Below are 24,206 nucleotides of genomic sequence, written 5' to 3' on the forward strand. Positions count from 1 at the left end.
GTGACCCCTGGTGACGCATACCTCAGGGTCACTTACTTCACATGGTCCCCTCTCACACTGTATAGGGCTGATCTGTGAAGCAGCAGGACCCTAGGTGTCCTCCCCGTGGACAGGGTGACTTCCATGACTAGGTTATAAAGGACATCACAGCCCCCTTCTTGTCTTGCTCTGAGATCACTCATGTTGCAGGAAGCTGGCCACCATGTTGTAAGGACACTCAAGCATCTTATGGAGAGGTGCATATGGCAAGGACCTGAGGCCTCCTGCCGGCAGCCAGCACCGGTCTGCCGGTCAAGGGAGTGAGCTGTCTTGCCCAGTGAGTCCCCGGTCACGCTTTGTGCTGACATCTGGACCGTCACTTCCCAAGAGATGTGGTATGAAAACTGTGCAGTTAAGCCGTTCCTGAATTCCTGACCTACAGAAACTCTGAGATAAGAAATGTTGGCTATTGTTTTAAGCTGCTAAATTGGGGGCGGGAGGATGTAATTTGTTCCACAGCATGAGGTCACTGACCCAGGCCCAGCACTGCTCATGAGAGAGCCCCTGGGTTACCTGAATCAGACATATTTGGAGCATTCAGGCTGCTTTCCGAGAGGAGGGAGCTTTGTTTTTTCTCTTATGTTTACGGCACGCACATAGCAAAAGGCTACACCATCGTTGGTCTGTGTAAGAGCTAGCTTTGCTAGCAAAGAACTTCGCCGGCACTAAGCAAAATGCGGGTGTCATGCTAAAAAGGGTATGGGGGATGAGGCTACGCAGAGAGGCTGGTGCTACTGTAGAGCAATGCATCAGAGGGAGCAGTTCTCTACCTGCCAAGATGCACGAGCTCCAGGCATTTCTCCCAGGCAAACAAAATGCAGCATGTACAAGGCAGAAATAATGGATGAAGACAAGGAGGGAGTGTACCTAACTCCTGCCAAACTGCCACACCAGCAGGTAAGAATAAAAACCCCACTTACATTTTAAAGCATCCTGGGCTTAGAAAGAACTGACACACAATCTTATTACATTACCCTTGTTGACTCAAGATAGGCAGTTCTGGTCCCATTCAGTCATTCACTTGACAAATTTGTTAAGCAGCTACTACTATGTACCAGGTAACACTTTCTTTCTTTCTTTCTTTCTTTCTTTCTTTCTTTCTTTCTTTCTTTCTTTCTTTCCTTCCTTCCTTTCTTATTATTACCATTATTTTTTAATGTTTATTCATTTTTTGAGAGAGACAGAGTGTGAATGGGGGAGGGGCAGAGAGAGAGGGAGACACAGAATCCGAAGCAGGCTCCAGGCTCTGAGCTGTCAGCACAGAGCCAGACGCGGGGCTTGAACTCACAAACCACGAGATCATGACCTGAACTGAAGTCGGATGTTTAACCGACTGAGCCATTCAGGCGCCCCTATTTCTTTATTTAACAAACATTTATATATGTTTACTATGTGTTAGGCACTGGTGTAAACCCTTTGAAAATATTAACTCACTCCTTACAATAGTTCAACAAAGCAGATACCATTATCCCGCTGACTTAACAAGGAGATTGAAGTATACAGGTTAAGTCACTTGCCCAAGGCCAAACAGCTAGAGGCGGCAATACAGGGATTGGCACTAGACTCCACCCTCTTAACCAAGATAAAATCAGGCGCGGTTCCTGTTCTTCAAAACTCCAGTTTTGAAAATCCCCATGATCACAGAGGAAGAAAGCCCAGAGATACGTTCTGAATTTCCCCAGGTCACACAGTACTGAGACTAAAAGCTAGGGTCCGATTCCAGGCGGCTTTACTTTGCTCCGCTACATGTATCTGCTCACAAAGCAGGTTTAGAAGAAGATGGGTGTGAGGGCAGTGAACAAGGAAGGCGTTTCTAGAGCCCAGAAAGAGACAGGGTTTCTCTAGGACCTACTGGCAAGTCTGGAGTATCCCGAGAGACCCCAAAGCAAATGAACAAAGCTCACTCACTGTCCAGGCCGTCATGATTTGTGACTGTCTGCTGTCTGCCGGTATTCATGTCTCCAGATATTTTTGGGGCAGTGTTATTTATAGACCATGTTTCTATTTATATTTTCATTGAATTCCTGCTAACCCTAGCTAGATTCTCCCCACCCCCACCAAAACCTAGAGAGAGAAGGATAAAAACTCATTCTCACCAAGTAAGTCAGGGGTTCAAAGGTGAAGGTCAAAGTCTTGGCTGTGTGTGCAGTCTTTCAGCAGGAGCCCTTTGCAGGGAAGCATTCAAGACAAGGGGGCTTTCTGCACTTTCCAAAGGAAACGGGGGGTGGGGGGAAGGGCACAAAGCTGGCCTTATACAAAGGAAGCCATATTCTGTCAATGCAGTGGGATGTGAGGTGGGCCTACGAGACCTCTGTTTCCCTAAATGTTTTCTCTTTTGTATGATGTTTCATCATTGGACATTTATTCCTTTGGTCTTAAAAACTATTAGATTGCAAAATATTGGGACTATGAGAAAACCCAGACAGTATCAAGTCCAATCCTAGTATTTCCCAGATGCGGAAACTCAGGCTCAGAAAGGTCTAGGACTTGTTCTTATGCCCCCATGAGAACATATCTGAATGAATACACTGCAATCTACTACAATGCACAGGAGACCATCCTAATTTTGGAGGAAGAGCTGTCAGGAACAGCGAAGTAGGCTCAGAATTCCTCTCACACCAAGTTTTAGGAATGAGCAAGTAAAACCATGTGATGTTTCCTAAGGTTCTATTTGGTGCCCTAAATGAAAACTCTCTGGTTTAGGGCCACAGAAAGAAACAAAGGTAAAGTAGGATTTCTTTCTTCCTCAATTTTAGTTCCTTGTTGAACCGTGGTTTACTAAACTGTGATGACTGTTGCTGCATGGTTACTTTATGGGTATGTGTTTACAAAGCCTGCAATTATTCCCTTCTGGTAACTATGCCTGCAATTCCAGATTTGGCCACTAGGTGGCTGGCTAAACTTGGGTAGGTTAAGTGAAAAGTAGCCGAAAATAATCTAATCTAGGCAAGACCTTTACTGTAGGAATGTGACACTTTATTAAGTGCCCAAAAAAGGACAAAGCTGATCAATGTCTAATTGATAAAACCATACAAAACTTGAAATATAGTTTAAAGAAATGCAAACACTCTAGTATAGGTAGTATTCCTACATTTCATATAACAAACCTCCAGGCAGTACATCTTTGGTCAAGCTCACTCTGCAGCAAGCACAGCCAGGACATAGAGAATAGTGAGTGGTCAAGAGCTTGGAAGTGGAAGGACCTGGGTTTGAATCCCAGCCCTGCATCTTACTAGTTGAGTGGCCATGGGCAAGTCATATACCCCTTCCAGCCCATGACTCTTCATATGTAAAGCGAGTAGCTGTCATTAAATGAGGCAATATAAGCACAGAAACACTTTGCACGATATCTGGCACAAGTATGTACTTAAATCGTAGCTATAATGCTCAGGGAGGAATCTTTCCTTTATAACCAACTGTTTAATTTGCTAAACGTTCCAAGCGGCACACCATTTCTCAGGAAGCTGTTTGCAACTTTTCCCCTATAGCCAATTCCACAAAAAGTGATCTCTGGGCCACCTGCTAGTAAGAGAGAACAGCTTTGCCAGCCACATAGGCCTTACTAGCCATCTTCACCAATTACCAACTATTAAAGCTGCAAATTCATTTTTCAGATCAGAAAGAAGCAGCTGGGAGTACAAACCTTGCCAAGCAGAGAAGGCACCAAGTTAACAGTTACTCATTCATCTCAGTCCTCCTCCTTTGGCTCCCTTATTGTGGAGCTTAGGTTTGCAATAATTGTTTTATAGAGAAGAGCAAAACATTCTCCTTTTAAAAACCAGGGCCTGTTTGTCTGTTTGTTTTTGTCTTAACCCTTTTGCCAGAGACTTCTTCAGAGAGACCCAAGCACTTTTCCTGCTCCTAACCCTGCAGTATAACTGGACAGACAGACTTTAGACATACTTGTGCCGTGCCATCTTCAAAACCACAAGGGATTCACAGGACAGTCTCGCCCACTCCCAATCCAGACAGACTTCTGAAATAAAAACCTTAGCATCTTCTTGGCCCCAAACTTCACCCTGTCTTGGAAGAGTAGGACTTACAGAGTCCTGACTTAGAGCTGATGAGGGAGTGTGGCTGGGGCCAAGTGTCCTGCAGGTTAGACTGGTGGTGGGGGACAGAGGCTTACGCCCCCATCCCACAGGGTGCCAGAAACGGGTGGGGAACTCAGGTCTGCATGGCTCTTACCAAGTTACCTGTGTGAAGCTTGGGTCAGAAATTAATTCACCGAAGCAGGTTCAGTGGTTTGTATTACACGGATGGACTAAACACAGCCATACACCAGGGAAGTCCTGAGGACAGAGTCAGCCTATGGAAGGGCTTCACTGGACCTTAAAACAGTGCTTCTCAAACTTTCCTGTGCATGCCAGCACACAGCAGACTGTGATTTGGTGTGTCTGGGGTGGGGCTAAGACTCTGCATTTCTAACAAGCTCTCAGGTGATGTTCGTGCTATTCAACTGTGAACCAAATTCTGAGCGGCAGACCTTGAAACGCACAAGACTGCGTGCACAACCTCACTCCTGGAAAGGCTCCAAGAGACAGCTCACCCTTTTTTGTCGAGCTCCATTCACCAAATCATCACCACGTATTAAGTGCTTACTGTGTGCTTAACAGGTAACATTTCATTCAATGCTCTCAACAGCCCCGGGGGAATCTCATAGATGAGGATTCTGAGGAGGTGCAGAGATGCTGAGTAAAGCTGGCCCAGGGTCAGGCAGCTCCTGGGAGGCTGAGCAGGGATCTGACTCAGGTTCATCTAACTCTGAGGCCTCCAGTGCTGAAAGGTGACGCCTACCTGCCTCCACCGTGAAAAAAGCAGTTTCAAGTTCAGACAACCAGTGCCACGTAGAAAGCCCCGGTGTGAGTTGTGAATCTCGATCTGTCTGAACCCAAGGCCAGGTTCAGGTCTGTCAGAACCACCATGCTGCTCTAGGGCTGGCCGAGCTGCGGAGTCACACGCCTTCTTTTGGCAACGCAGCTTTGGAAATTTTCCCTGAGATGTGCCCCGATTCATTCTCGCTAAGGTGAAATCTGGCCCTTCTGCTCTGGCCCAGGGAGAAGCAGACGTGTCGCCCCTCTCCCTCAGACCCTGCCCCTGACGGGTAGAGGAGACCTAGAGCTGCCAGACAAGCCCCACCCACCCCATGCACTTCCTTCTCTGCCTTGTGAAGGTGCGTTCAGGGGAACAGACTCCACCTTCAGGCCATGCCAATCCCTCTGGCCCACTGTGGTCTGGAGGCCAGGCGGCCTGGGATCTGGGGGCCCCTCAGTGGACATCAGTCCTTGGAACAGTGCAGGTGAAGGAGAGGAGGTGTTTTCAGGGCCCAGAGCTACTGTACTGCTCGAAGCCAGGCCGCCTCTGGATGAATGGTGTGTCAGTTCATAAGCGCCTGGGGAGGCTCCAAGGGTCAGCTCAGTTCCTGCCAGGGAAGAGCTCTGGCTTGAGGCTCCATCCCTGGGCCGGGGTCCAGTTGGGGTGACCTTGGCGAATGGTGGAAGGGTCAGGCCAGGGACACTGTGGAGATCTGCCACCAGCGCCCCTCACCTCTGAAGGAGGGGCCTTGAGCTCCCTGTCAATGGGCCTCAGTGTTCTGCCTCCTCCACCACCACCCACTGACCCCCCTCGCACTCCCCACTGAATCCAAGACCCAGAAAACAGAGTGTCTAGTGCCCGGAGGCTCCTGGGAGGGAGGCTGGGGGCAGGCACTCCCCACCACAAAACATCCTTCACATGTGCCGGAGGCTTCAGCTATCTCAGAATGGAGGGAGGACATCATCCCCTTTCACTCCCAGGGGCGAAGTCCAAGGCGGGGATGTGGGGAGGGTGCTGGGAAGCCCCGGTTGGCCGTCTTGGCCAGGGTTGCCCTCAGCAGAACCATGCGCATCATCATTCTCTACTTCCCCCCTCACCCCCGGCCCTCAGCAAGGCCTCTCGGATGTTCCTCTAAAATAGGTCTCAGACTGACTTCTCTCCACAGCATCGTCCAGCCTAGGCCCCTCAGCTTAAAACATTTCAGACACTTCCCACCACACGTGACAAATCCTCACCCCTCAGCGCGGCCCGTGACAACGGCACAGCCTGGGCCTGTGTGGCAGCCACACTGAAAAGTTCACGCGGCCTCATTGGTCAGGCTTCTCACGGCACCGCCAGGGGCTCAGAACCTTCCTCCTTCTCCCGCCTCAGTTGCCTTCCTGTTCTCACCTCTGTCACACCTGGGCTCAGGGAACTGGCCCCTCAGTCATCCAGACGTGAGTATGTGTTTACTGACAGTGCCCCCCTCCCCGCCGCCCAGGGCACAGCAGTCCTCTCTAAGCACAGAGTGAGGGCATCTGACCCTCATAAAAGAACACTTAGGCATCAACTAAGGAGATGATTTATTTTCACAGGGAAAGATCAGGAATGTCGCAGCCACCTGAAATCACCAGCATCTGGTGATTCCGCCAACACGCAAGGCGATCCCCGGTTGCTCTGGTTTAACTTCCTCAATCCTGTGCCTCACTGACTGGCAAGAGAGGCACCCGAACCCAGCGTGTGGACTCCCGGGTCTGGGCACATCTTACTGCCCGTGAAATTAAACGGACCGACAGGCCCGTGGAAAGACACACATTTCTACTTAGATCAGAGGCCTCCTGAGGGAGGTGCCAGTCCATTCAGGGCTGAGGGTGTGGGTGGGTATTCAGCAGGTTGATTCCCTTCTGGAGTTATCTCTGGACGAGGAAGACAAGTTGTAACGAAGTGGCCTGACCCTTTCCCTGGTCTCAAAGTGTGGGGATGACACAGGGGAACAGCTGAGGGACCTGATCCATGTGTACTTTTGAAAGCCATCTTCCGGTGGCGGCCTGCTCTGCAAAGCCCCTTATTCCCGGCGAGAGCTGGCAGCCCTAGAGCTGAGAGCCTGTGAAGCTGGTGGCCCTGCCGTGTGATCACGGTGAAGGGGCCAGGGCTGCTCAGGCCCCTCCCCGCCTTTCATCCCCGATCAGCCAGCTGGGTTGTCAGCTCCTCAGAAACCAGCTCCTTATGACCTCAAGTTACCATGGGCAAGAAGCAGCAAGAGGTGCCACCGGGGCTGAGATGTGATGCGTAGGGCTGAATCAGCACAGGGAGGGAGGGTAGGCGGGGCGGGGCGGGGGGGGGGTGTGGTGTAGAGCAGAGGCAACCCCACAGCTGTGTCCTGCTGCAAAGCCGTCTGGAGGAATGGCAGGTGCACAGCACCAGAACTTCTCCCTTTGAGCCACACAGCACTTGCTCTGCACTAACTGCTCGGAACGTCATGCCAAAGCATCGTTAACCCATTTGACAGATGAGGAAACTGACTCGGGAGGCCGTGTGCCTGGGCCAGGGTCGCACAGTTTATGCAAGCTTATGGAGCTGTCTCTTTCCTGGGTAGCTCTGCCATGAGAGACACGCTTTGGAGCTTCTGGTTTCCACAGCTCCTGTCTGCCCAGCTCTCTGTGGTGACTCCGTTCCCCCACATCCCCCACGTGCCTCATACGCTTCTTGCTAATCTTTAAACACACGCCTTCAGTTGCACTCGGGTCATTGACCTTGCTGTCCCCTTAGCCTGGCGCCCGAAGCCCTCATTGCCCCTGTCACCTCTGCAAAGAGGCCCTTTTGACCACTAACCTCAGATGCCCCAGATCACAAGACCTCGTTATTTTTCTCCCTGGCACTTATCACTACTGGGAATTGCTCATTTATTTGTTTGCTTTCTGACTCCCCCACTGGAAGGTGAACTTCCTGAGAGCAGGGACTGGTCTACCTTGTTCTCAGCTGCATCACCAGTGCCTCCAGCTAGGCCTTGGAACACAGTAGGTGCTCAAGAAATACCTATGGCAGGAACGAACAATGCAGCTCTTTCTCGTAGTGTTCAGAACCAGCTGCCAACAGCAGGCCCTGAGAACCACCCACTCCAGATTACAGAGTGAGAGAATGACTTTGGGGGTGGGGGCAATAATTACAGCAAGAGAGGACTCAGCACTCCCAGGGGAGGTTAGAGGAAAGCCACGTTGAAAACAGTACACAGCGCCTCTTAGGCCTGTAATCTTGTCCATCTTCTTAAAACCCTGGCATTACCAGCAGACCCTATTTTTCCTACTCTATCACGTAGAAGGTTTGTCTTTTCCTGCCACCCAGGTCATCAGTGAGGCTCAGAAGCCTCTTGGGCACTCTCCCCCAGGGGCTGCCATGTCTGCCAGTGTCTGTGACACGCTGCCTCCCTCCTGGTTTCCAAGGCTCTGTGGGGAGGGCTTTCTCAGGCTGGCGCCTGGTGTGGACACACAGAAATGCCTACAGCCCAGGGAGAGAGCCAGCTCTCCCCTACGCCACAGCCACGGACCAGCTCTAGCCAAAGACATCCCTTCCCCCTGCTTCCTTCTGTGCTTGAACAAACACCGGATCTGCAGCGCAGGGCCCTGGGGGGCAGGGAGAGGAAGGCCCCAGAGACTGAGCCTGCAATTCACCCAGCACCCTCCTGCACTGTGGCTCCAAACTGCCTCTTCATTAAGGGGCCGGTATGTAAACTGGTGAGCCAGTACAAAAGAGCGGAGCATGCCTGCTGTCTAAAAATACACCCCTCTAAGCTCAGAAGATAATAAGGCTGGTGGCGCCTACTTTGATTATGGCTCACTTTTATTCCTAAGCTACCCAGCTTCTCCAGGATCCATCAGCTCAGGAGCACTGATGGCTATAGGTGGGACTAACTCAGCTATTAGGAGGAAGGGGCTTTCTAGAAGCTCAGAGGCCCAGTCCCAGCCAGCACAGAGACACACCTGGCTTGTGAGTGGGAGGAAACCTGCAGAGTGAGCTCACCTCTTTCTGCTCCACTGCATGGCTTCTGAAGCCCCTTGATCCCTGGTCACAGTTGTTTGCTTTTTACATCAGCAGCTACACTGTCTACTTCACTCTGTAATGACCATTTCCTCCCAGGGAGCCTCCTTGGACTGACAAACTCAGGATACACAGGAAATCTACTCCAAACCCAGGATGGGCAACAGGAGATGGATTTTCCACAACAGTCTTTTAAAACAAGGCAGAAAGTTCCATGTAAACAGTAGGCTGCCCTGAGAGGCTGCTGAGCCCACCATGCTTGGCCCAATGTCCTAAAGATCATCATTTCTGTCCACCCCTCCAAAAAGCAGGAGACCCCAGAAAGCAACTAATACACTTGTGAGATCATCTCCCTGGCACTCCTGCATTTCTGCATGTCTTAACAACAGAGCACTAACTGCTTTTGTTCTGGATTACCTTTTCAAAGGTGTTTGTAAAGAAACAGATTAGAGGGGCGCCTGGGTGGCGCAGTCGGTTAAGCGTCCGACTTCAGCCAGGTCACGATCTCGCGGTCCGTGAGTTCGAGCCCCGCGTCAGGCTCTGGGCTGATGGCTCGGAGCCTGGAGCCTGTTTCCGATTCTGTGTCTCCCTCTCTCTCTGCCCCTCCCCCGTTCATGCTCTGTCTCTCTCTGTCCCAAAAATAAATAAAAAACGTTGAAAAAAAAAATTAAAAAAAAAAAAAAAAAGAAACAGATTAGAGGACAGAGGTAGTGTCTTGCTCCAGAGTAAACAGCAGGTTTGCATATAGCCTTGGGACACAGAGATAGGGCGTGTCTCCAAGGAAAACAGGGTAGGTTTGCTTACTGCCCGCTATAAGAGATGTGGGCTCCCTGAGATCTGGCTTCCTCTCCTATCGTGTAACCCACAGGCATTCATCTGGGCACACAATTCACCCCCACAGGGCCTGGAGGCAATGGGATCTGACACAAATGTGCCATAATAAAGCCTTTTGTCTGACTTGGGAGCCTCATATTTTCTGCTGGCCTCCACGAAAGTAGGGAAAGCTAACTGTTTGGCTTGCAAGTGTGATCACATCTCAGATCTTTCGCCATTCTTGAGCAGAGTTCTTCTGCTCCTCCTGGGGGTCAATGCTGCTGCCCCAATCCCCATGCTCCAGGTCTGCTCTGTGTCCAACAACCTCAGAAGGAGCCCAAAGTTATCCCAGTATACGGAAACCATAGAAAGAAGAATTTATTTCCAAAGAAGGGGTGCTCTGCTTTGCAAAAGGATTGATCCCATGACTCTTTTACATAGAATAGTATTTAGGACAACTGAAAGATGATGTGATTTGTCCCACAGAACTAAATTTGCAGAGATTCTCAGGAATATGCCTTAATGTAAAACAAGATTCACCTCTGCTTTCCACTTGGAGATAGGAATGCCAAGAAGTCAGGCCTGGGAGTGGAGCTTCTCAGGGACTATTGTCAACCATTGCCTCCTTCTGAAAGACCAGCCAGCATGCCTGCCCACTAGCACTCACCAACCCCTTACAATAAAAATTCTTTGCTCACGTCTTTAGCTTTGGGAACTGACTCCTGCCAATATCAATTTCCTGGCTTTGATAATGCACTGTATTTACACAAGACATTACCACTGGAGGAAGCTGGGCACTTGGTACACCCCTTGGTGGCTGTGTGATGGTAGAAGGTGACTTGACTTCTCCTTAAACTGGGAATAGAGTCACCTACCCTGCAGTGTGGTGGTGGAATTGGAGGGGAGGAATGTGGAGTGCCTAGTAGTTTTGCAACATCTTGTGAGTCTGTTTCAAAATACAAAGTTTTAAAAATGCTGTGACTTAGGAAAACCAAATAGGTAATCTTGGGAGACTCATAATTAAATGAAGACCGTGCTCTGAAAGCCTGGGGCTATCCTGTTTGTAATTGTATTAAAATAATAATAAACTAAGCTGTTTAAGTGTGGAAAAAAAATCAATTACTCAGCTGCAGTGACCTCAGGACACTCAATAGAATGAGAGCACTTACAGGTCACCTGAGTCCCCATGAGGTTCAGGTCACTCTCTGCCCCATGTAGTGCACTCCTGAAGCATAAGATAGCGATGGAAGCTGGAGGGACCGCTGCGGTGCTGGGTCCTTGGGCAGAAACTCCCAGGTCCCTAGTCTGGAGGATATGGAACCAACCAAGTGGGTGGGGGAAAGTTTCCAGCTGAGGCTGGCTGGGGCAATTCCTCCCTGCCCAAAAAAGGTACAGGGCAGGGCAGGAAGGAGGACAGCACTACTACTTAATGGCTAAGTAGTGGGGGAAACTGAGTTGACTTCTTTCTAAAATGGGATAATGCCCCCATACCATGCCATAAGGACTGGAGAAAAGGGTTGTAAGAGGGCCCAGCACAAGGCCAGACACACAGAAGGAGCTCAATAAAAGGTATCCGTACATAAGGGAGAATGTCCAATTTGTGATCAACCAATGAGTCTTAAATGTTTTATTTTTTTAAGTTTACTTATTTGGGGAGCCAGAGCACAAGCAGGGGACAGGCAGAGAGAGGGAGAGAGAATTCCAAGCAGGTTCCCCACTATCAGCACACAGTCCAATGTGGGGCTCAATCTCACCAACCGTGAGATCATGACCTGAGAGGAAATCAAGAGTCGGACGCTCAACCGACTGAGCCACCCAGGGGCCCCCAACCAATAAGTCTTAATAAAGCACACACTATGTGTCTGGCCCCATGATAGAAATGTGAGAGAACTAGATAGGGGCCTTGTCTCAAAGGGAGGCCACAAAGGTCAGTGAAAACAGCTAGGGGTATCTCCCTCTCTCTCACCTAATGTGGGGTTTGGAGGCCCAGGCATGACTGGAGGGATTCCTTCCCCTTCACACCTTCACTCACTCCCAGGGCATCAGGCCCAGGCATAATTCTCTGCCTCTTCCTGCCTGAAAAACCACCTGGCTTTTTCCCAGAGATGCCTTTCCCAGAGATGCTGGAGAACCACCTGTCCCGCATGAAGGTCATAACTTCTCCATGCTCCTCCTGCAGGCTCTGCAGGCCTCAAAAACACACAGATGGGCCAGGGCATAGTGGATCTTCACTTCTAGGCCCAGAAAGCAGGTTCTAGAGCCAGTGGAACAAGTGGGTTGTGGACAGTTCCCCTACAAAGCCTTATCCAGGATTTGATCGCTATGCAAATGTGAGACCACTGGTCTGGCAATTGCACCGGCTGTCTGTCATCACCTTGTTGGCCCTGCTCCCAGCCACCCTCCCCCTAACCCGACTCTAGCAGTGGTGCAGGACAGTCTCCTGGGATGGAGCCTCTGCCTCTGGCCACGGAAACCCCAGACCCTCGCCACTTTTCAAACCCACAGGCTGACCCTGAACACAGGCCATACACTACTCAGACACACCACAAACTTGTGTCCTAGATCCTGAGATTTATGGCTCATGTGTGGGATTTTTTATTTTTATTTATTTATTTATTTTTGCTAGGATTTGACTGGCAGATGAGGGCTTGTTAACCATGGGAAGCCACAGATTCCCTCTCTTCTCTCAATTCCTTTGCTTTCTCTGTCACTTCCACCAGCCAGTCAAGCTTCCACAAGCCCCCTGGGCCAGGCACGACAAAGCAAAGCAGCTAGCTAATGCTCCAAACACATCCCCTGACCCCAGGCCCCAGAAATGCCCATCACATCTTGGCACCTGGGAAGCTAAAATCGAGACTGTTCTGGAGATAATGGGTGTTCTCTGCTTTCTCCCCCTGGGTGTTCCTTGCTCTGAAAAAGGGCTGGCAGAGCTGCTCCCGAGGCTGGCTGCTAAGCCTCCTGAGGGTTGGAAGAGTGAAGGCAGCTGGTGTGTGTGTGACTCAGGTTCTGCTGAGTCACGCTGTCAGGGCTGAGCCTGCGGGAGTCAGCAGGTAACCTTGGCTGCCTCCCCAAAGGCAGGACGTAGAAACAGAGACTTAACTGGTGTTAGATAACACAGTAGATGTTGGCCCCTGCCCACAACCCCCTTACTAGCACATGCTCTCATCCCTCACTGCTGTAGGTGTTCGCCGCTGGGGGCTCACAGCTGCCCCTTCTCCAAAGGCATGTCCCCTGCCCTCAGCCCTCGGGGGCTATTTGCCCACACTCCACGACCTCTGGGGGAGAGGAGGCCTCCAGAAAATGGATGACCTATGGGGAGTATAGAAGGTGTCTCCGACACTGGGATACTCTGGTGCCATCCACCTTGGGCTTCTTCCCCTGCCCTGCCCTGCTTCTCTCACTGCCTTGGGATGTGCACCTGAGAGCAGCCCTCCAAGTCAACCGGGGAAGAATCCTCATCTCAGTCTCTACTTTTAAGGAACCTGACCTAAGACAGGAAACATTCCACATTGCACTTCTCTCTTCCCCTCTCCTCTTGGGTTTGGGGCAGGTTGGGAACCCTCGTGCCCACACGGCTCTCCCTAGTTTGGTTCCGACTGCGTTGGCTTCTTTTTCCTTGCTGTCCAAGTGAGGGAGTGGAGCATGAAAGGGTTAGGTAGTTTCTCATGGGCAGGGAGGAGCAAGGCAAAGGCCTGGGAGCCCCAGGATGGGATTCCGCACGGCCAGCAATGCCCATGCCAAAGTCCTGGAAAGTGAGTGAATAAGAGAGAAGCATCGGAGAGGAAACCCCACTGTAGGCAGAGGAGAAAAGCAGCAAAACAAGGGAAAGACAAGTTGCCTTGGATGGGATGGGGGCCAGTCAACCTCATTCCTCTCTACAATGTCACCCACTGCACACAGGTCCCATCATGTGGGGGCCAGAAGGGATCCTCTGTTGGCCTTTTCCAGGAGATGGGGGTGGCCATGGGGGCAGCAGACTTTCTTTATTCACAGCTGCCATTTATTGAGCAGCTGCTATGGGACAGGCTCTGTGCAAAGTGCTGCCCATGAATTCTTTTACCCTCACCACAATCCTTTTAAGAGGAAATTGGGGGCGCCTGGGTGGCGCAGTCGGTTAAGCGTCCGACTTCAGCCAGGTCACGATCTCGTGGTCCGTGAGTTCGAGCCCCGTGTCAGGCTCTGGGCTGATGGCTCGGAGCCTGGAGCCTGTTTCCGATTCTGTGTCTCCCTCTCTCTCTGCCCCTCCCCCGTTCATGCTCTGTCTCTCTCTGTCCCAAAAATAAATAAAAAACGTTGAAAAAAAAAATTAAAAAAAAAAAATAAATAAATAAAAAAGAGGAAATTGAAGTTCAGAGAGAGCCCCAGTGCCATAGCAGTTGTGGGTTATCCTCCTGGGGTGGCTGATGGGGCCTGAGGTCAGAGATAAGGTTCTGGTGCTGGTTACACCTCCTGCTGTGTGGCCTGTGTGAGTCTGTTAGCCTCCCTTAGCCTCAGTTCCCTAGTCAGTAAAATGGGGATAATAACTCACTGGGAGGAGCAAATGAGACTACACGTGTGAGTGTGCTGTGTGAAACACTAGGCGCGTTTCAGGAATTGGCAATAATTGGGTCCTGCTAGAGGCTAGCCACAGTTCTGAGCCCCTGAAACGTATGAATTCATTCTATCCCGCCAACAGCCCCATGAAGTAGACGCTAGTATCCTCCCTATTCTCCAAATGACAAAGCTGAGGCATATACAGAAGTTAACACATTTGGCAACTGACAGAGCCAGACTCTGGAGGGGAAGGTCAGGCAGGCCGTGTGACCCCCCAGACGTTGGACTCTGGTAGCAGCAGGACAGAAGACTTGCACTTCCCCCACCCCTCCAAGCCACCGTCCTTGGAGGTCAACTCCAGGGCCCCCTCCATTGCTTTGCTGCCGTCCTCAGCTCACAATGACACACTCCAGACACTCAGAACAGCACCGTGCTAGAGAGGGTCACTTCCTGCCTGCACTGGTTCCCTGATTAGGGAGTAGACTCTGCCTCTCTCACCTCTCTTAGTAGCTTGAAGGCTCCTTAGATGAAGGCAACACAGCTACATCTTCCCTTGACTCGCTAGCCCATCCCAGCCCCTAGCCCCAGGTAACTTATCCCAGGGCCTGTCATAGGCTGAGCCCCTCACTGCAGACAAATGATGACGAGGTGATATTTCCCTGGAGAACTGGCCACCAGTGGGAGAAAAAGCCCATCCCTCTCGAGGAAATAAGCAGCTTTCATGCCCCAAGGCCAAGCCCACCTCTGATACCAGGGTGCCGCCCTGGCCTCATGTTGGCTCTGGGACACTTGTGTCCACAGCATCCCAGCTGGGCTCCCAGGTCCTTGGGGGGGCAGAGCATCTGGAGTGTACTGGAGCAGCATCTAAGGTCATACAAACCTAGGTGTTGAACATTCCAAATTTCCTCAGGACTCAGTGCAAAGCCAGGTAGAACATGGAAGTCCCCTCCGTTCACTCCTCGGCCAGTGACGGAGAAGCAGTCCTCTGCCTCCATGGAAGAAGCCTAGGGGTGAGATTCTCTATACCCCCACTGACTGGTTCCAATCTTGCCCAAACCGTGGGATGTGGAAGGGCAGTTCTTCCCCATAGCTAAAGTGATTGTCTGCAATTTTAGCACAAGACTCACAGGACTGCCAGCAATGCGTGTTCTTGTCTTCCGCTGCTTTAGCAGATGTGGGTGTATGAGGACCACCTTTCAGAGAGGACCAACTCACTGAGGGCGGTGCCCCTGCATGTGTTTTCAAGTCACCAAGTAGGTGCTGACCACAGGCTGACGGGGTGTCAGAGAGTAATGAGACAGAGACCCCGCTCCTTGCGAAAGTCCCACTGACTTTGCCACTGCTGGGCCCAACAGCAACGGGGGCGAGGCCCACTGTAACCCAGCCCTGCTCACTGGCCTGGGGAAAGGCAGAGGATCTGGGGTCAGGTTTAGGGCAAAGAGCCCAGACTGGAGAAGACTCAGCTCTGCCACATTTATGAGGAGTTACTTAACATCTCTGAACCCTAACATCTTTATCCCTCAAGCAGAAATCAGAATATATACCTCAGTATGGACATTTGTATACAATAACAAAAAAAGCACTTTGTAAGCTATAAATTGTGTACCAATTTAAGACATCATAGCAACAGTAGATTATGACACATCTGGGAAGTTTTCCTCTAAATTATACATAATCAATTACCTTGAACATGTTCCAAAATGGTGTAGTGGTTAATAGCCTTTATGGCCAGAAAGACCCAGGTTCAAATCCTGACTCTGCCAACTCACAGGTTGTATTATGTAAGCTCTCAGAGCCTCGGCTGGATAATGTGCCAGGAGGACCCAAGATCGGACATGGGGAGCGTGCTTAGATTAAGGGTCTCTATGATTACAATGGGATTAGTGGAAAGAGTTCAGCCTGGAGTTCTTCATCCTCTCATAGAAGACTTGATCTGTCTGTGCTTTCTGGAAAGAGGAAGCCAAAGTCCCAGAGCCTAAGAAATTGCTTAGAAGTTGCATGGCCCGGACGCATAGAGGTGGCCTGGGACAGTGGGAGAGGTCCCTGTGGTGGCAGTGGCCTTCATAATCAGGGGCTTCCCATCTTCTGGGAAGTTATTAGTATGAAGATTCCTAGGCCCACCCTGCCTAGAATTTCTGGCTTAGTAGCCAGCCTTTTCTTCTTCTTCTTTTTTTTTAATGTTTATTTATTTATTTTGAGAGAGAGACAGAGAGACAGAGAGAGAGCAGGGGAGGGGTAGCGAGAGAAGGAGAGAGAGAATCCCAAGCCTTGACTCGGGGCTCAGTCTCACAAACCATGAGATCATGACCTGAGCCCAAGAGTTGGATGCCACCGGCTGAGCCTCCCAAGTGCCGTGTAGCCAGCCTTTTCTCAGCCTAAGAAATACTTCTCCCCAGGTTGCCTCCCATCCCAACAGTGGGGCCATCCAAAGCTTACCTGGAAGGAAGGGGATGATTCTCTGCTTGGGGTCCTTCTGGCCACCTTCAATGGGAAACTTATCCAAAAGCTGCATCTGAGAAGCCAGACAGACAGAGGTACAGGATTCAGAAGACTGGAAGAGCCCTCAGAGTCCCTTCCCCATTCCACTCCACTGCTCCAGGGCCCCACTGCCCTCACACGGATGAGTGACACCTCAATCTCCTATTTCACAGACGATTAATAAACCACATGGGGCATGAGAGAGAGGAGGCCAGAGCTCTCTATGCATCAAAGGGGTGTCTGAACAATCTCAAGGAGGCGTGGGGGCATAGAGAGAAGTATCTGAAGATGCCCCCTCTTGAGACCAGGGTAGAGACAGCAGGCTTTCCAGGCCAGGCTACAGGTGGGGTTTCCAGAGCCTTCCTTGGGCTCAGCTTCTTTCATATGTTATCTGCTAGGTGAGCCCTTTAGCCACTGGCCATCTCAAACCATCCTGGGCCAGCACAGGGGAAGGCCCCACCTGATACTTCAGACAGACCACCCACCTTCCAGAACTGCTCTGCGGAAACAGACTCAGATGTTATTTTAATTATAAAACCAAACCCAGCCCGTTGCCCCCACGCGGTAAGACCCCCTCCTCCATTTCCTACCTTCCCACCCTGAGATTGCTGCTGTTTTTCCAGGGACAGACCCACCGGAAGAGTTTCCAGGGTTCTGGAGGAACAACTATTTTTTTCTTCTGCTATTCTGGGCTGAAATTCTGCATAAACTGGAAAAACACACAGGAGACAGGATGGACGAGGCCACAGCCCCTGTGTGTGTGGTTAATCTTCCTTCCAAGGCACAGGCTGAAGCAGAATGACCAGGGCAGGATCTAGCCCTGCTGCCCCAGCTGTGTGACCCTGGGCAAGGCATGGAAGCTTGCTCAGTAGGGCTTCAGGCCCCTCCTTGGTCAAATGAGGAAGATCAGTCACATGATATCCGAAGTCCATTCCTTCCTTCAGATATTTATTGAGTACCTACTTAGAGCACTGAACACCAAAAACATGGCCAGAAAGAAAAGCAACAAAGTCCCGGCTTTCAGGAAGTTTACATTCTAGTGGAGGGGAACAAACAGTAAACAAACAAATATGTACTGATAAATGTTATAAAGAACAATGAAGCTGGGTAAGGTGTTGGAGCACAACAGAAGTTGTTCCTTGGTATGGCGTGCTGAGAAAGATCTTAGGAATCAGATGGCAATCTGGTAGAGACCGCAGGAGGTGGGGAAGCAAGCCACAAGGAAGGGAGAGAATGCTCCAGCAGGGGGAACGGGAAGTGCAAAAAGAGCCTGAAAAGGCCAGTGTGGCTGCTGTGGAGTAGAGCGAGCAGGGGCTGAGGTACAGTCAATGAGATCTGAGAGGTGGGCCGTATCACTGGGAGGACAGCTTAACTTCACGGTGGTGAATGAGCCATAGGGTGGAAGCAGGATACCAGGCAGGAGCCTAATGATGGAGGCTTGGACCAAAGTGCCAGTATGAAGGTGGCGAAAGTAGTCCTGTGCTAGATTTCACACGTGTGCATGCACCTGCGCTCTTTCCCATCCACTCCACCCCTCACCCTCACCCAGCACTAACACATGATTTCAGGATGCTCTCTTGCACAATCATCATCCAACACACACAGGCACGAAGGCTATTTAGAGCCCACACGTGAAGGGCGGGTCATGGTCGGATTCGATTCAAAACAAGACAGAGACTGCACCATTATTAACTTTCACTTCCTGAGTACAGACTGAAATTTAACAAAAGCTGGCTCATGAGTTTTCAAACCTTAATGTTGTAAGTCTATCTCTCAAACATCTAATAAGTGCCTACTTCATGGAAATATACCCACCGGGACACAACACTATAAACCTGTACTTAGGATTTTTTTCCTTAATTGATACATTTTCAAACAAATTCAATACCCAGTAGAATTCCCATTTTCTCCTTTTCCCATTTTTCTCACCCATATTCTGTTCAGTACATTTTATTTCAGTATCACATAAAAATTCATGTTCACTGAAGGGAAAAACCAGAAATTACAGAAGCAGTGGGTGATCAAAAGGAGAATGAGAATCACTCATAATTCCTCCCCTGGAAAAAGTGACATTAATGTTTTAGGGTATATATCCTTTCCAGACATTCTTCCATGCATGTAAATAAAATAAGCTCAACACTCTGACATTCTATAGTGAACATTTTTCCACGTCAATGAATACTTCCATATCAGCACCACCATAACTAACTGCAACCTAGAATTTCGGTCTTTGGATGTGCCATAGTTTATTTATCTACCCTCCTACTGTGAATATGTAGGTTGTTTCAGACTTTACCATAGGTAATCGTGCTAGAGGAAACCTCCTTGTCCATGTGCCTATGCACACTTCCTTACTACTATTTCTATTTTTTGTTTCATTTTGTTGGAATCTGTGCATATTTAGAGGTGCCTTAAATCTTTTCTGGAAGAAGACTGAGAATAAATTTATGGATAACTAATATGTAGAGGCCAGGCCTACGGTCTCTCCGAGCAATGGCTCTATAGAATTTCTGAGGAAGAGTAGAGAGATGTCTGAGAAGGAAGGCAGGCCCAGCAACGCGCCCTGGTGTGGTGTGGTCTGCCCTCACTGAACCGCTCTTGTCCTGAAAGACGGTGGCCCGTGCCCAACAAACTGTGGGATTAACCCAAGTTGGGGCTCGAAGAAGTTAGGCTCTAAAAACTTTAGTGTCCTGTCAGCTCTGACATAGACTTGTTCTCTGATTCCTAAGATTCTGAGACTCTCACTCAGTGCACGGGGAATATGGGGCCAACGGGAGTGAGTAGGGGGCAGGCAGGGTTCATGCATTCATTCCTTTCCTCCAAAAACATTTGCTGTGCGCTTCCTAGATGCCAGGCCCTCTGTTAGATGCTAGAGATAAGTTAAATTATAGTCTTTACACTACGAAGCTCACAATCTAGGTGTAGAGCAGGGCATCACACCTTCAACATGCGTATGATGTACTCACCAACCCGTGAAAAGGTAGGTTCTGATCCAATAGGTCCAGGCAGGGGCCTGAGAACCTGCATTTCTACCAAGCTCCTAGGTAATGCTGGACCTGCTGGCCCGTGGACCGTACTCACTGCACAGCTCTAGAGGTGTTCTGCCTATGTGACAGTCACTAGCCACGTGTGGCTGCTGAGAGCTTGAAATTCGGCCCATCCAAACTGAGATGTGTAGTAAATGTAGAATATACACCAGGTTTCAAAGACTTAGTGCAAAAGAAACGTGAAACGTCTTATTAACAATTTTTGTGTTGATTGTATATTGAAATGATAATATTTTGGATATATCATGTTAAATAAAAATACTTTTAAAATAATTTCACCTGTTTTATTTTATGTTTTTAAGTGGCTACTAGATAATTTAAAATCACACATGTGGTTCATATTATATTTTTACTGGAGAGGCTCTACTGAGGCAAGATGGTTCTCAAAGTGTAGTCTAAAGTCTGCAGATGCCAGAACCATCTTTGGAAGGGGGGGGGGGTGCGTGGTGTTAGTTAAAAATGCAGTTTCCTGGGCCCCATTCGGAAGTTTGTGAGGTTTTGCTGTGGTGCTAGAAATAGACAAGCAATTTCTGGAGTGACAGGGAACAGTGAGGATGTATGAAAAGGATCCTGTAGGCTCTGAAGGGGGAGGTCAGGGAAGGCTTCCTGTAGGAGATGAAGCCAGCTTTGTCCTGGCAGAGTCACATTCCCTGGGCCTTCCCTGCCAAAGAGCAGTGAATTGCCTCAGTGGGTTCACGTGTCTCCTGGAAGGCAGGGGTCATCTAACAGCCCCGTAGATTTGAATTTCCCCTCAAAAGGCCTGTTGGAGGATGCTTTGCAGCTGGCCTCTCTCCCCCTCCTCCTTCTCTAACACATTTTCTACTTTCCCCTCTCTGGCTTAGTCTGGGCCCTCCAGAGGCCAAGACAAACCCATCTGCCCAGAGTACTGGGTCAACGGGTCCTCTCCAGAGCCATGAGTGCCCAGCAGGCCTGTACCGCACCTCCCCAGCCCCCAGGAGCTGAGTCCAGCCACACCTGGCACCAAACCCCACCAGCAGGGCCGAGCCACAGAGCCTCAGCATCTGCCCTCCCTGTCATCCCCAAGGCCCAGCGGCCAGGCAAAAAGGAAACACCAGCTGAAGGTGACATTTTCTCTGCCTACAGGTCACCTTTCAAAGAAAGCAGATCCCCTGGTTCAGACTCCAGAGCAAACCAAGCAAAGGCGGCCCAGCTGAGTTTACTCGGGATTGAGGGCTTGCAAAGCTGCGCGGTTCGTCATCTCTGTGCAGGCACAGTATGGCAGAGTGGTGGGCAATGGAATAAACATCTGGGCCATGTGTGATATACAATCTGAATGTCACCCCCCCCCCATGCCCTCCCCCCAGGAAGCCAGGCAAAGTGGGTCTGTAGCCTGGTCAGCACCCAGGTTTCAGGGCTGGCTTTGACAGATTAAAACACTCACATGGAAGGCTGAGGGGGCTGCCTCGTGTGAAGAGGCCTGCCCAGGACTGAGTGCGTGGGCAGTGAGGCAGGAAGGCCCTGCCCAGCCTGGAGTTCGCTGCGGCCACCTTTTCAGGCAGGAAGTGGATTCCCCTGTCACTCCAGCAAGGGCTTGACTCAGCTGGAAGAAAAGCAGGGCCCACTGCCAGGGTCCTTCTTAGAGAGAGAGGTGTCTGGCTAATGCAGCTCTTTGCAGCCACATCAGAACCTCGCGGCGTGTGGAGGATGCTGGGCTGTTTATCTAAGGGGTGGATAGTGTGAGAGATACAGAGCAGCTCAAATCCAAGAGCTGGCCCAGCCAGGGAAGCTGACTCGGCAGCTCTTCTTGGGCAGGGTTGAGCAGCAATAAACACTGAGGAGAGAGAAGGGTGGGCCCGAGCCCAGCTGGGGCACACGTGTAACCCAAGAGGCCGACTCCTCACCCTTTCGCGAGGGTGGGGTTCCCGGCCACTCCCGCTCTGGGGCTCCAACCCTCAAGCCTTAATCCTGTCACCATTTCCAGTTCAGGAACAAAGGGGACATTACCACAAGAGGTGGTGGTTTCTTAACCTCCCCTCAAAAAGAGGCAAGGCTACCCAGTATCACCGGGGACCATGAAGGATGAAGGGAAACCTTAGAACTGGTTTGTCCATTCTACTAACTGAGGGCTTATCAGTCCCTGGGTTAGATGCTGGGGACACAGCAGGAGGATCACAGAGACAGAGAGGGACAATAAATAGCAATACGTGTGGCTTTTCTTAAATTTCCCATCCTCTGTGGCCTAAAATGTACTTTCCCCTTCCCTTCCTTCACTGATGGCCTTATCAAGAGGCATCTGCTCTGGAAACCCTTCCTTGACCAGCCCAGACGCAGGTCACCACCACCTTTCTTTGAACTCTAACAGCATTCCTGGTTTGCATTCCCTATTAGAGTACTTCACCCAGACTTTTGTGATTTTTTTGGTACAAGTTCATCACATTGCCCCAGAGGAAGCATACTTCCCCTTGAATGGTTTTGGTACCCTGTAGAAAATCAGCTCATCATAAGCATTTAGGTTTATTCCTGGACTCTCAACTCAATTCCTTTGATCTATACATCTACCCTTCTTGCCGTCCCATACCATGTTGATTACTATAGCTTTGCATTAAGTTGTTTTCTTTTTTGATTTTTTTAAATGTTTATTTATTTTTTGAGAGAGAGACATCATGAATGGGGGAGGGGTACAGAGAGAGGGAGACACAGAATCTGAACTGAACTCCAGACTCTCAGCTGTCAGCACAGAGCCCGATGCAGGGCTCAAACTCACAAACCACGAGATCATGACCTGAGCCGAAGTTGGATGCTTAACTGACTGAGCCACCCAGGCGCCCCCTCTTTTTTCTTTTTAAGTTTATTTATTTTGAGAGAGAGAAAGCATACACATGAGTGGGGGAGGAACAGAGAGAGAGAAAGAGACAGAATCCCAAGCAGGATCCACACTGTCAAGGCAGAGGCTGATGCAGGGCTCAAACTCAAGAACTGTGAGATCATGACCTGAGCCAAAGTCAAGAGTCAGGCACTTAACTGACTGAGCCACCCAGGTGCCCCAAGTTGTTTTCTTTTTAAAGGACTTCATTCTTCAGAACAGTTTTAGGTTTTTAGCAAAATCGAACAGAAAGTACATACAGTTCTCCTATATCCCTTGACCCCACACACTCCTGGTCTCCCTCACCATCAAAATCCCAGTCCAGAGTGGTCTATTTGTTACAACTAATGAAACTATATTGACACATTACTCTCACCCCAAGTACATAATGTAAAGTAGGGTTGCTCTTGGTGTTGTACATCCAATGGGTTTGGACACATGTATAATGACATGTATCCATTATGATCTATCATATAGAATAGTCTCACTGCCCTAAAAATCCTCTGTGCTCTTCTTATTCACCCCCTTCCTCCTAACCTCTGGAAATCACTCATCTTTGTACTGTCTCCATAGTTCCACTTTTTCCAGAATGTCATATAGTTGGGATCATATAGTATGTAGTCTTTTCAGGTTGGCTTCTTCTACTTCTTCGACATGCATATAAGGTCCTTCCATGTCTTTTCATGCCTTGATAGTTTGTTTTGGTTTTTAGTACTGAATAATATTCTACTGTCTGACTACTACAATTTATTTATCTGTTCACCTACAGAAGGACACCTTCATTCCTTCCAAGTTTTCATGACTATGAACAATGCTGCTATAAAAATCCCTGTGCACGTTTTTGTGTGGACCAAAGTTTTCAACTTATTTGGGTAAATACCAAAGAGGGTGATTGCTGAATTGTATAGTGAGAATATGTTTAATTTTGTAAAAAATTGCCAACTCTCTTCAAAGTGGCTGTACCATTTTGTATTTCCTCCAGCAATGAACAAAGGTTTCCATTGCTACACATCCTCACCAGCATTTGGTATTGTCAATGTTTTGGACTTTCACCATCCTAACAGGTATCTAGTAGTATCTCATTATTATCTTAATTTGCAATTCCCTAATGACATATAATGTTGAGCACCTTTTCATATGCTTATTTGTCACCCAAATACCTTCTTTGCTGAGGTGTCTGTTCAGAACTTTGCCTATCCATTAATCAGGCACTTCATTCTTATCGTTGAGTTTTAAGAATTCTTTGTATATTTTGCATAACAGTCATGTCAAATTTTTGAAATATCTTTTCCCAGTCTGTGGCTTGTCTTGTTATTCTCTTGCTATATTAAGTTTTGAAATCAGGAAATGTGAGTCCTCTCCTCCAACTTTCTTTTTCTTTTTCAGAAGTGTTTTGGCTATGTGTTGTCCCTTGAATTTCCATGTGAATTTTGGGATCAGCTTGTCAATTTCTGTAAAGAAGCCAACTGGGATGTGACAGGAATACATGGGCAGAATCTGCAGATGGATTTGCGGAGTGCTGCCATCTTAGCAATATTAAGTCTTCTAGTCCATGGACATGGGATGTCTCTCTCATTTATGCAGTAACATTTTTGTCTTAAAGTCCATTTTGTCTGATATCAGTATAACCATTACAGCTCTTC

The 24,206-nt window shown here is 49.3% G+C and overlaps 1 protein-coding gene across 2 annotated transcripts in view; it reads right to left on the bottom strand.

The window, feature by feature from the left end:
• Positions 1 to 24,206, bottom strand: part of SH3PXD2A (SH3 and PX domains 2A) — a 244,086-nt gene that overhangs the window by 136,431 nt on the left and 83,449 nt on the right. For both annotated transcript variants that reach the window (XM_049645686.1, XM_049645687.1), the window contains exon 3: positions 16,651 to 16,726. In XM_049645686.1, coding sequence (XP_049501643.1) covers positions 16,651 to 16,726 — 76 coding nt within the window. The remainder of the gene's footprint in view (positions 1 to 16,650; positions 16,727 to 24,206) is intronic.

The sequence above is a fragment of the Panthera uncia genome, chromosome D2 (assembly GCF_023721935.1).
Source record: "Panthera uncia isolate 11264 chromosome D2, Puncia_PCG_1.0, whole genome shotgun sequence".
In the NCBI taxonomy this organism is placed as follows: Eukaryota; Metazoa; Chordata; class Mammalia; order Carnivora; family Felidae; genus Panthera; species Panthera uncia.